Genomic DNA, 12672 nt, shown 5'->3' on the forward strand with positions numbered 1-12672 from the left:
TCCACCATGTTTTACAGAGGATGTGGTGTACTTTGGATGATGAGCCGTTCCAAGCCTTCTCCATACTTTCTACCTCCCATCATTCTGGTACAGGTTGATCTTAGTTTCCTCTGTCCACAGAATGCTGTTCCAGAACTGGGCTGGCTTCTTTACATGTTGTTTGGCAAAGTCCAATCTAGCTTTTCTATTTTTGAGGCTGATTAAATGGTTTGCACCTTGTGGTGAACCCTCCGTATTTGCTCTCATGAAGTCTTCTCTTTATGGTAGACTTAGATACTGATACACCTACTTCCAGGAGAGTGTTCTTCAATTGGGTAGATGTTTTTAAGGAGTTTTTCTATACCATGGAAAGGATTCTGTGATCATCCACCCATATTGTCTTCCATGGACGTCCAGGCGTTTTGGAGTTCACGAGATCACCAGTGCGTTTTTTTTCAAGGAAGTAGCCATCTGTTGATTTGGCCACTCCTAACATTTGTGCTATCTCTGATGGATTTCTTCATTTTTTTCAGCCTAACGATGGTCTGTTTCACTTTCATTGAAAGCTCCTCTGACCTCATGTTGTGGGTTCACAGCAACAGCTTCCATATGCAAATGCCACACCTGGAATCAACTCCAGACCTTTTACCTGCTTAATTGATGATGGATTAATGAGGGAATAACCCATGCAGCCCATTAAATAGCTTTTGAGATAATTGTCCAATTACCTTTGGTCCTTTGAAAAAAAGGCAGCTACATATTAAAGAGCGGTAATTCCTAAACCCTTCCTCAAATTAGGATATGAATAACCTAAAAATTAAAGCTAAGAGTCTGCACTTTAAGCCCATATTGATTATATAACTGTATATTCAATATGTTTTGGTAAACAGCTAAAAAGCCAAAACTTAATTCTGGACCTAACTGTATCTGCATGCTAGTATTGCACAGAATTCATACTTATTTTACACATATATCTGTATCTGACAATTATTCAGCTTGCCTTTTGTCGATTGGGTACAGAAGTCTTAACGGGGACCTGTCACAGGGAAAGATTAAACGCATGTATACCTTGCAATATCAAAGCTGAGATAGTGGGTATAATTCTGGTCACTTAATAGTTCAGGAGATATTAGACTGTTTCTTTGAAGTCAGGACTGCAAAGAAGAGTGTCATGTGACCACCCTCTCCGCTCAGCTTTATAGTGGGCACACAAAGGGGAGTGATTTGAAGGGATGGTCCTCTTAAAAAAAATTATTTTTGTTAGAAGAGTCCCCTGACAATAAGCTTATAGCCGGGGCCCCCCCCCTTCTGGAACCCCAACTATCAACTTTCATTTGTGAGGGAGCATGGCATTGAGTGTATTTTCATGTGACCTAGGCCTGTCTAAGTGACCAGTTGATTTGAACTCTCCAGTTTTCTTATCCAATTCTTAGGATTTGCCCTTAGCAAACGCAGCTTTCTTTATTTTAATAAAGAAGTAATCTGACTGGTTGCTACGGGTTACTCTTTCACATTTCCTTGCACACGTTCAGATAAGGCTGGGGCTACATAAAGGCTTTTTATAGTGTCACTTTCAAATTTTAACTATTGAACTACAGCTGCAGTCTAGAAGATGCATGCAACTTAATTGACTCTTTTAGACTGCAGTTGTGGCTCGACAGTTAAAATTTGAATGCTACGCTACAAAAAGTCTCCATGTAACCCTAGCCTAAATCACTCCCAGTGTTCTAAGTGTCCAGCATCTACCGCATACTGAGTCACAATAGAGAAATGAGCAATTTTAAGATAAGGCTATGCAATGTATATAAAAATTTACAAAAATTACCATTATTTCTGTTCTTTTTTTAAAGGTTACTTTGATGCCCATGCCTTGGCTATGGATTTCATGAGCATTGGTTTTCGAGAGTGTTTAACAGAAGTTGCAAGGTATCTTAGTTCTGTTGAAGGCCTGGACACCACAGACCCCCTCCGCGTTCGACTAGTCTCTCATCTTAGCACATGTGCCTCACAGAGGGAAGCAGTAGCAATGACGTCAATGACTCAGCACCAGCATTCACTGCATCCTCACCACTGGGCAGCAGCTTTCCATCAACTTCCAGCTTCTTTGCTACAACAAAATGGACTCTCTTCCTCTGATAACATGCCTTGCAGACTTTCCACAAATACAGAGTTACCACCACAACATGGTTCCACACTTCTCACGGCTACATTTGCTCATGCAGATGCTGCTCTAAGAGTGCCTTCTGTGGGCAGGGTAGCTACGGGTGTTCCTCCTCTCTCTACCTCTTTGCTCTCACTTTCAGCAACCGTACATGCCGCAGCAGCTGCTGCTGCACACAGCTTTCCGCTGTCATTTGCTGGAACATTCCCTTTACTTCCACCAGGGGCAGCAGCAGCAATGGCAGCTTCTGCAACAGCTGTTACTTCTCCTTTGTCTGCAACATCTAGTCCTCGGCAAGCAAGTACCAGTGGAAATAGCAAACCATATCGGCCCTGGGGGACTGAAGTAGGGGCCTTTTAACTTGCTGCTATTTAGGTGGACTAAAGTCATGTGCAGGAACATTGTCCTTAGTAAGATTAAAATATGTCTGAAATATGCAGATGATCGGTGGATTTAGAAAATACATAACAATCTAAAAATATATGTTGCTTCTAGAATTTGGATCTCACTTATATTGTAGCAGCTCTAAGGCAGTTTTATTGAAAAAACCAGTGGAACCTGTGGTGGGCTTCTCTTTGCACATATACAAGATGGGACAAGCTAATATGTTCCTGGATATGTCACCAACATTTTAAGCAGAAAGGTATCATACATAATGGATATTTATGCATGATACCTTTAATAATGGCTATCTATAAATAATGTCAATGTTTAATATAAATTTTCACCAAATTTCAGGTTCATTAAAGAAAACAAAACAAATCATAGATGAGTCTGACACCCACACCTTAAAATGAGTGTAGCCCTAGTAACACCAAACTGGAGATCACAATTGTGTCCACTAAATAGCTGGAAAATTGCTTGACACATATGTTAATATGCATTTTGCTATTCACCCCTCCTCCCTGAAAGTTATTTTAAGCTGTTAAAAAGGGTTGTCTGCTTTGGACAATCTATTTTTGTTAGATGGGTCCCCCGACAATAAGCTAAGTGGGTGTGGGGGCACCAGGGATCAGCTGTAATGTGTGGGGGATTCCAGCAGCAAGAGTTTACTTCTTCTGCAGTGCCCCCTCAGAGAAAATGAGGTATTACAGAGTACCCATTGATGGTCTGTCCTCGTAATGCATGGACGTGTGGGTCTTCCAGGGAGGCAGACACCTCTCTCTAATGATCTAATAGAGTATGTGAAGATGTTTTTTTTTTAAATGAGACAACTTTAAAGTGGTTGTCCCATCCGAAACAATCCCTTTCAGAATACGGACCCCGAGTCCCGATCACGGCACCCCAGCAAACAGCTGATTTTGCCAGGGGAAGCCGTAGTCAGTCAGGCATTTGGCAATGTAGTTTTAAATAGCAGCAATTTAAATGAATGGCCCTCGTTATAATACAAGGATGGCTCGAGTCCACCATATTGGGAGCCGCACATTCGTTGGGGAGCCCCCTCTACGATGTCCATATGCCCCAGTAGGGCATATGGACAAGGGTTGTCTTCATGAGACAAACCTTTTAAGCAGAAGGTTTCATTGGACACAGTTCCCTTCAGCCTAGCCTCATTTCGAAATAAAATTTTCCATGTGTAATGAAAAGTGAGAAAGGAATCTCCTATTTGACACTTTAAGGGCTATATAGTAGGAACAATTGTACCTGCTAGTTCAGCATTAATACAGCATCATATGGGACAATTTCTAATAAGAGGTGTCAGTACCCAATAAAGAGAAGCCACAATATTTCCAGATCACCACTGACCATTATTTGCTGGCAGAAACGTTTTCTGTATTTTATAAATTTACACCGTGCATGTCCAATGTCACCTGAATATCTTACTGTATTCTGATCATATAATGTTAAAATTGACTTAGATTTTTATGTAAATAAGCTTATTCATTGTATAATGAATAATTATGCAGCGTTCTAATATACTTTTAGTATTTCTGTTTGCAGTCAGTGAACGGAAACGTACATGTTTTACATCCAGAGACTGAATACCTGTCCTGTCACACTCAATTGGCACAGCAAGATAGGTTTAGATAGAACCAGGTAATGAAGCATTCCCAACCCACTGTAGAGTGTCGAAATTATTACGCACACCAATAGGAGTAGATTTGCAAGTAAAATATAATTAATTTCTCATACCAGGGTGCAATGTTTCAGTCCAAACATAGACCTTTCTCAAGCACTTCTTTATGCTGGTGTGTCGGCGTGACGGCGCAAGGAAGAGCGGATAACCCGCTAATGAGCTCCATCATTATATATTTTACTTGCAAATCTACTCCTATTGGTACGCGTAATACTTTCTACAAGCTCAATTGGCACAGATACACATGTTGTAAAAAGCCTAAGTTCACAAACAGCGCAAAAGTTACACTCTGGAATAAGCCTGAAATTCTGCAACAAAATTTTCGTTTGTTGCTTGCAGATTTTAATGCAGATTTGGTTGCAAATTTCACCTATTGCATTGCAATTGGTAAAAACCATGGTCAGTTAAATTGTCAAATGATTAACAGCAAACAGAGATCATGAAAATAGTAAGGAAATTATACACAATGGGGAATAGAAGGCTGCAGAATTTGTCATTATATAATGATTTAGCTTTAAAATCTTTGTAAACCTTTGAAGTAATTTTTTTTTTAAATAAAACTGTATAATGTGATTTTATGCAACTTTTAAATGTTTTTTTTATAAAAATACATTTTTTTAACTTTTTGAGATACAGCTTCTACATAGAAGCTGTATCCTGCTGTCAAAGCCAAATCCATCAGGTCAGCTGGATTGACGGCTTGATTGAAAGCTTAGATGAACTTAGATATAATCAATATTAGCTGGATCCTGTGTCAGAGACACGCAGGACCCGCTCTCAGACGAGCTGTCCGTCCTGGTGACCTGACGGATTCGGCTTTCACGGCAAGATACAGCTTCTATGTATACAGGCTAAATAGAAGCTGTATCTCAAAAAGTAAAAAAATGTTTTAATAAAACCCTATTTAAAAATTGCAGAAAATCACGTTATACATAGTTTTATTTAAAAAAAAAAAATAAATGACTTCAAATGTTTACATAGTCTTAAACCTCATGAAACTTGAAAACCCCTTTAAGGCATAAATTAGATTTTATCAACATATGTTTAATAACCTTAGAAATATGTAGCATTACTTATATTGTACTGATTTTGAGTCACATTGTGGTTTTTTTTCTCTCCCTTCAATTTCTCTATTCATGTCCAAAGCTGGTTTGCTAACAGGAAACACAGCAGCTCTGGATGTGAAGAGAGAAGAAAATATGTTACAGCTTAAAATCAGTAAAAAATAAGTAAACTAATTTAATGAACATTTTATATAGCTTGAACCTGCTATATGTTGTTTTCCTTTAAAATAATGTTTCTGTAATTTTTAGATTTAATGCCTTAAATAACAAAGTCTTATTAGTGTTCATCATATAGAGACAACAGATAAACCAGCACAATACAGAAAATATTTATTCATGCCTGTCCAGTAGATTTCAATTGAAATGCACCCACTCAAAACTCATCTACAATATCAAAGAGATATATGTAGCTTACATTGAATCTCCAACTTTCATCACCATGTTGCTTTTAGCTCCTACATTCTGTGCTGATCATTTTTTTTCAATATTTTTTTTAGACCATTTGGAGCTTCTTTCTTTTACCACAAAGCTGCATATTCCCTGCACAAACACTGTGTTAAATAAAAAAATTCATCCTACAGCCACAACTGATCGGGGGGTTTAGAAATTTACTGCATGCGGTTTTATTGTTGAGTTGTATAATAACACAGTATACAATAAGCTCCCTCTAGTGGCGGCTGCAGGCTGACTGAAGTTCATCATTTACCTCTATGTCCATGCAGGAAATTTGGATCTCTCTGTCAGAAAAATGAAGCTCCAACTGCTATAAAGATATATTAGGAAATTAATCAGCACAGAATTTTAGACACCAGCTAAAAAAAAAAAGAGTATGGCTTGATTTGTCCACAAAAAATATATGCACCATTAAAGTCACTCTCTGATTTTAGTAACCATCTGACATGTCGTATAGGATATCTGTGAGTTGAGACCCCCATCAATCACTAAAAGGGTGGGAACTGTATGCATATTACACCCTTATACAAGACTAGAGCATGACCGTCAACATTAGCATAATGATGTGGAGATCCCCAAGCTAAAGGTGGAAGAGGCACAGCGCATAGCAGGGCGCCAGGGCCATATTTGTTCTAATAATTGGTGGAGTCTCAGCTTACAGACCCCCATCATTGAACTCAAACAATCTGAAATCAAACTAATATTTTGACCCTCAGTATTTCCAAATTCCTGTTGTCACTATCTATCCAAGACGCTGATCTGCATGCACTAAATTTGATAATACGACGGTAACTAAGCTTGGGATTTATATATAACTATATTTTAGTTTTTCCTTGTATGATATTTTAAGGGCTGGACCCATTTAAACGTCAATGTAATTGCACAGGGGCCAAATTTGACACAAACTAATGTATTAAAGCTTATGTGATAGCTTGGGAGTAAATGATAAGACTGTTAGCCATGAATTTTAACTGTTTAAAGTGAATGTTTTTCATATATTTTGTTGTTAATCAGTCTAGATAGAATTTTCTAAATATATTGGATTTGTGTGAAGGCATAACTGACCGTGCTGAATTTATTTCTCATGCAGAACATGTTCATCATGAATTGATAACATAATGTGGGATAAGTACATAGGACAACAAGGGTTCCCACTAATTTATACATGATAATCCTCATAGTTATAAAATGGCATTTACATTGCTTGTAATGATATGGGTGTGAGCTCTACTATTAACATTTGTATTGTACTACGCTAGACAGCGACCTGATCGCACTCCAGCTGTCTTTGATGTAGTAGTCCCTGTTTCAATCTGTTCAGTCTTCGGCTAATGGAGGATTATTTTCAAGTTTAATTTAGTTAAAAAATTCTAAACATATTTAGGAGTTATTTCAAAGAGTTTACGGAAACCCGGCAACTTTGCACTTTGCATGGTACTCTTTTACAGAACACTGCAATCAATGTATTATTACCAAAATGGGTATACATTTTTATACAAAGTTGCATAAACTTATGCATTTTATACAGGAACACTTAACAAATATTTCCTATATTTGGGGTCTCGTGGTCCTTAAAGAAGATTAATTCCTCACTATTTATGTAATATAAACGTTTTATAATGAGCTGATGGCAAAATCAGTATTAAACCCATATTAGCAGTGGTGTATGTAAGTGAGATTTTACTTTAAGCATAAGGGTGTAAATAGAACAAGCAGTGCTCAGACTTGGTTAAAGAGGACCTGTCACTAGGTCATATAAGTTGAACTGATTTACTGACCTGAATAGCGCTGTCTAACTGATTCCTCCGCAGTTTTTATTCCCTGGATCCCCCCTGTTGCAGAGTTATGGCCCACTTGTGTTGGCTCCCTATATGCTGTAGTTAGCCAACGGGGTGGAGCTAGCTTACCTGCCTCTGATGCTGAGCTCGAGGCTGCTTAAGGGTAGTTTATGCCCTGTTGGCTAACTACAGAAAAGTAGCATAGAGGGAGCCAAAAGAACAGTGGGCCATATCTGTGGAACGAGGGGTGGCAGAAAAAAAAAAGAAAAACAGCGCCAGATTCAGGAAAACTGCGCTATTCAGGTCAGTAAACCAGTTCACTTTATATGACCTAGTGACAGGTCCTCTTTAAACTTTGGTCCTCAAGAGATGATCTTGGAGGCCATGATTTATAGGGCAATGTCCTGTTCATTCAGGGTGCTAAGAAGGACACAAAAGGTCAGATTTATCAATGTGTCACTGATGTAAAACTAGGTTGAAAGTGACCTACAAGCTGTTTCATGAGACTTATTCCTTATTCATCAAACTGTTGACACACTCCTAAGACACCTTGGCCTTCTTGCATAGAACCTATTCTAACAAAAAATTTCAGTGTTGCTCATAGCAACCAATCAGATCGCTTCTATCATATCCAAGCCCTGAAAAATATAGAAGTGGAATCCTGTGGGCAATAGAGACACTTTTTTTTTCCTCACAATTTTTATGCATGGGGGTCTTTATATTTTTCCTACAGGAGCGGTGTGGATAGGGTGGCTTTTTAGTCCTAAATTTATGAATCAATATTGAAATGACAGAATTTTGCCTTTCAAACGTGGACACATGTAGGTCAGACCTTGCAATACTTCAATATGTAACCCCCACAAGTCAAATTAATGACAGAGCATGTCCCGAAGACCGTACAGATAAATCTGACCCAACTATGTACACTGATCTATATGTAAGTCTATAAGTGCATGGACATGTATACAAACTCCGGGGAATTTATTCATTTTTTTTCCGCCAAAAAAGTCGCAAACAGAACAAAAGTCCCAATTTTCGGTAAAATTTTGACTTTGGTGCCTTTCCGCAGCTCAAGGCACTTCTCAAAAAAGTGTGAGGGGCTTGTCAGAAGGACAGGACCACTACGGCCCAACAAGTTTCCTATTTTTTTGCCTAAATTATATCTCAAACAAACAAAGTAGGCACATCTTACTCCAGCAATCTTTATATGAAGACTGGCATATGAAACGCCAGTCTTAAGAAATTTCCCCCACTGTCTGCACTTAGCTGTGGTTCTGAGCTGATCAATATTTACAGAGCAAATTTTAGCACCACACTTATTCTATCTACCCCAATAGCAGAATACCCCTTTAAATAGATTCTCTCAGTCTCAGGCCATGTTTACATAGCTGTATCTTCATTTTGTGTTGCATCTACATACTTCATGCCATAAATAGGAACATATTCCATTCAAGAAATGTAGGAAAATCTGATAAGATCCATTTGTTTTTGACAATCTATGTGAATACAAAATCAACCACAAAAATACATGCCAACTTTTAGAAAAGCAACAGAGCTCAAAATTGTTGTATAGGCCCGAGGCAAACATTTGGTTGGTTATCCTGAATGTCCCTAAGGTTTTTCCACTGACTGACACATATCACTGGACGTCCAGCTAAAACTCTTGAGCCACCCTAGGGTGGACTTCAGTAACCGGTTACATTGTGGTATGAGGACGCTGACTGTTATAAGAAGCAGGTCACAAATTGTTAGTAAGTTAAGAAAAACACAGCATGTATCATTATGCACTTCATTTCTCTGCTGTGTGGAGAATGCAATAAATGTTAAACATTATGTAAGCTAAACATAAAATATTTGTTTTATAAATACTGTAAACTAGTATTTAGCTGTTTCTTTTGTGCATTTCTTTGTAAACCTCTTTTATATGTGAACAAGAAAAACATTTACATTACTTATTGAATGAAGTCTTTATTTGACTGTTTATTGTATGCTGTGTAAGCATAAAACAATGGATATGTAAAGTGCTTGTAGAAATTAGGAGCATGCATAGAGGAAAGAGACCCCCCATAGAAAAATTCAGCCTCCCTAGTGGTGCTGGCTCAAACTTGGGATGAGGAATTTTGTGCCCTACATCTCTAGGGTGGCATGGCTCTTGGGTTAGTTTATCCCCCTTTTATGTAATAACATTGCGGTGTATATTCACTCCAGCACTCATGTTCTGTGAGTTTGTGTGGCCTACTGCTCCTAGAGTTTTTCACTTTGCAATAGCAACAGTTTACTAGGACAGCTCTAGAAGGGCATACTCACAAGGTTAAGGTGGTATCCTCACAGTGCAAATGGGCTGCACATTTTTATAATATTTTTATAATATCATATAATTCCCTGTAGCGGGTTTGTACAACACAATTCTTATCATGTAACTTGCATTTTAATAATGCAACTTTGCATTTTATTTCATGTAATTTCTTAGTAGAGCAACAAATCACATGAAGCAACTTCTTTTGGGGGCAAAAATTGTGGCAGTTTGTCCAATTGCCGTAAAAGCACCACCCAAACCGCAAATTTGAAGAGCTTATCCACACCTTGCGATATTGTCACCTCTTTTTAATGATATTCTTGCCATACTGCGATTTGTGAATAAACCCTATATATGCACCTGATGATCTAAAGCAGATCACCCGATCATCCGTTCTCAGCAGCAGGTGTGCTAAGTGTGCTAATAATAATAATGAGAAGTTTATTAACCCCTTCGGCCACTTTTGACCTTCCTGACAGAGCCTCATTTTTCCAATTTTACATGTTTCACTTTATGTGGTAATAACTATGGAATGCTTTAACCAATCCAAGCGATTCTGAGATTGTTTTCTCGTGTCACATTGGACTTTATATTACTGGTGAAATTTACTCGATACATTCAGTATTTAATTGTGAAAAACACCAAAATTTAGCGAAAAATTGCAAAAATTTGCATTTTTCGAAATTTAAATGTATCTGCTTGTAAGGCAGGCAGTTATACCACACAAAATAGTTGCTAATTAATATCCCCAATATGTCTACTTTAGATTGGCATAGTTTTTTGAACATCCTTTTATTTTTCTAGGACATTACAAGGGTTAGAACTTTAGCAGCAATTTCTCACATTTTCAAGAAAATGTCAAAAGGCTTTTTTTGCAGGGGCCAGTTCAGTTGTGAAGTGGCTTTTAGGGCCTTATATATTAGAAAGCCCCAAAAAGTCACCCCATTTTAAAAAACTTCACCCCTCAAAGTATTCAAAACAGCATTTAGAAAGTTTCTTAACACTTTAGACATTTCAAAGGAATTAAACCAAAGTAGAGGTGAAATGTACAAATTTTTTTGTTGTTGCAGAAATTAATTTTTAATCCATTTTTTTTTTTGTAACACAGAAGGTTTTACCAGAGAAACGCAACTCAATATTTATTGCCCAGGTTCTGCAGTTTTAGGAAATATCCCACATGTGGCCCTAGTGTCCTAATGGTCTGAAGCACCGGCCTCAGAAGCAAAGGAGCACCTAGAGGATTTTGGGCCTCCTTTTTATTAGAATATATTTTAGGCACCATGTCAGGTTTGAAGAGCTCTTGCGGTGTCAAAACAGTGGAAATCCCCCACAAGTGACCCCATTTGGGAAACTACACCCCTTAAGGAAATTATCTAGGGGTATAGTGAGCATTTTGATGCAGCAGGTTTTTTGCAGAAATTATTGGATATAGGCCGTGAAAATGAAAATCTACATTCTTTCAAAGAAAATGTAGCTAATTTTTTCTAATTTCCACAAGGACTAAAGGAGAAAAGCACCGCAACATTTGTAAAGCAATTTCTCCTGAGTAAAACAATACCCCATATGTGGTCATAAACTGCTGTTTGGTCACACGACAGGTCTTAGAAGGGAAGGAGCGCCATTTGGCTTTCGGAGCTCAAATTTAGCAGGAATGGTTTGCGCAGGCATTTGCAAAGCCCCTGAGGGACCAAAATAGTGAAAACGCCCAAAATGTGACTCCATTTAGTAAACTACACACCTTGAGGAATTCATCTAGGGGTGGAGTGAGCATTTTGACCCCACAGGTGTTTCATAGAATTTATTAGAATTGGGCAGTGAAAATAAAAACAATCCTTTTTCTTAAATAAGACGTAGCTTTAGCTCAAAATTTTTCATTTTCTCAAAAAATAAAGGAGAAAAAGAAGCCCAACATTTGTAAAGCAATTTCTCGCGAGTATGGCAATATCCCATATGTGGTCATTAAAGGGAATGTTTTGCCAGCAAAACATGTTTTTTTTTTTTTTTAGTTAAACAATTAGTGTGTAGGTGATTAAACATTGTTCTAATTTTTTTTATTTTTTTCACGAGTCAGGAAATATTATAAATTGGATTCAATTTATAATATTTCCCAGCACTGCTCACTAGATGGAGCAATTCCCAAAATTGCAGCATTGCATGTGGTAAAGCAACCACATTGCTTTATGCTGCAAAATTGGGAAAAAATCCCTCGCTCTAGTGAGCTCTCCGAATCCCCCCCTCCTTTATCCTGGCTAGTGCCGGGAGAAACGAGGGGTTTGAACGGTCTAACCTCCTACACTGTGTGTCGCCATTTTTTGAGCTAACACACAGTGTAGAAGGTTTACATACACTAGTAAATACACACTGAAACACGAACATACATAGAAATCACTTACCTGCTCCAGTCACCGCCGCTCCCTCCGGTCCGTCCGCTCCGTCTGCTGCCGCTGCTCCATGTGCACAAGTCCGGAAGCCGCGACCAGAAGTAGTAATCTTACTGTCCGGCCGCGACTTCCGGTCCACAGGAAAATGGCGCCGGACGGCGCGCATTCCAAATTGGACTGTGTGGGAGCGGCGCATGCGCTGTTCCCACACACACGGCGTACACCATAGTGGATGGAACAGGCCCGGTTCGCAGTCCCTATGGGACTGGAGCTGCCGTATTCCATGTCTGTATGTGTCGTTAATCGACACATACAGAAATGGAAAAAAAAATGGCAGCCCCCATAGGGAAGAAAAAGTGTAAAAATAGAAAAAAGTAACACACAAACACACAAATAAATATAAACGTTTTTAATAAAACCCTAACATAAAACTGATATAAAAAAAAAAATTTTGGTGACACTGTTCCTTTAACTGATTTTTGG

At 38.4% G+C, this 12672-nt stretch overlaps 1 protein-coding gene across 2 annotated transcripts in view; it reads left to right on the forward strand.

The window, feature by feature from the left end:
* Positions 1 to 6794, forward strand: part of HEY2 (hes related family bHLH transcription factor with YRPW motif 2) — a 38871-nt gene extending 32077 nt beyond the window's left edge. For both annotated transcript variants that reach the window (XM_075862321.1, XM_075862322.1), the window contains exon 5: positions 1830 to 6794. In XM_075862321.1, coding sequence (XP_075718436.1) covers positions 1830 to 2500 — 671 coding nt within the window. In that variant the 3' untranslated portion in view covers positions 2501 to 6794. The remainder of the gene's footprint in view (positions 1 to 1829) is intronic.
* Positions 6795 to 12672: the final 5878 nt, after the last annotated feature.

This window comes from Rhinoderma darwinii, chromosome 4 (assembly GCF_050947455.1).
Source record: "Rhinoderma darwinii isolate aRhiDar2 chromosome 4, aRhiDar2.hap1, whole genome shotgun sequence".
Taxonomy (NCBI): domain Eukaryota; kingdom Metazoa; phylum Chordata; class Amphibia; order Anura; family Rhinodermatidae; genus Rhinoderma; species Rhinoderma darwinii.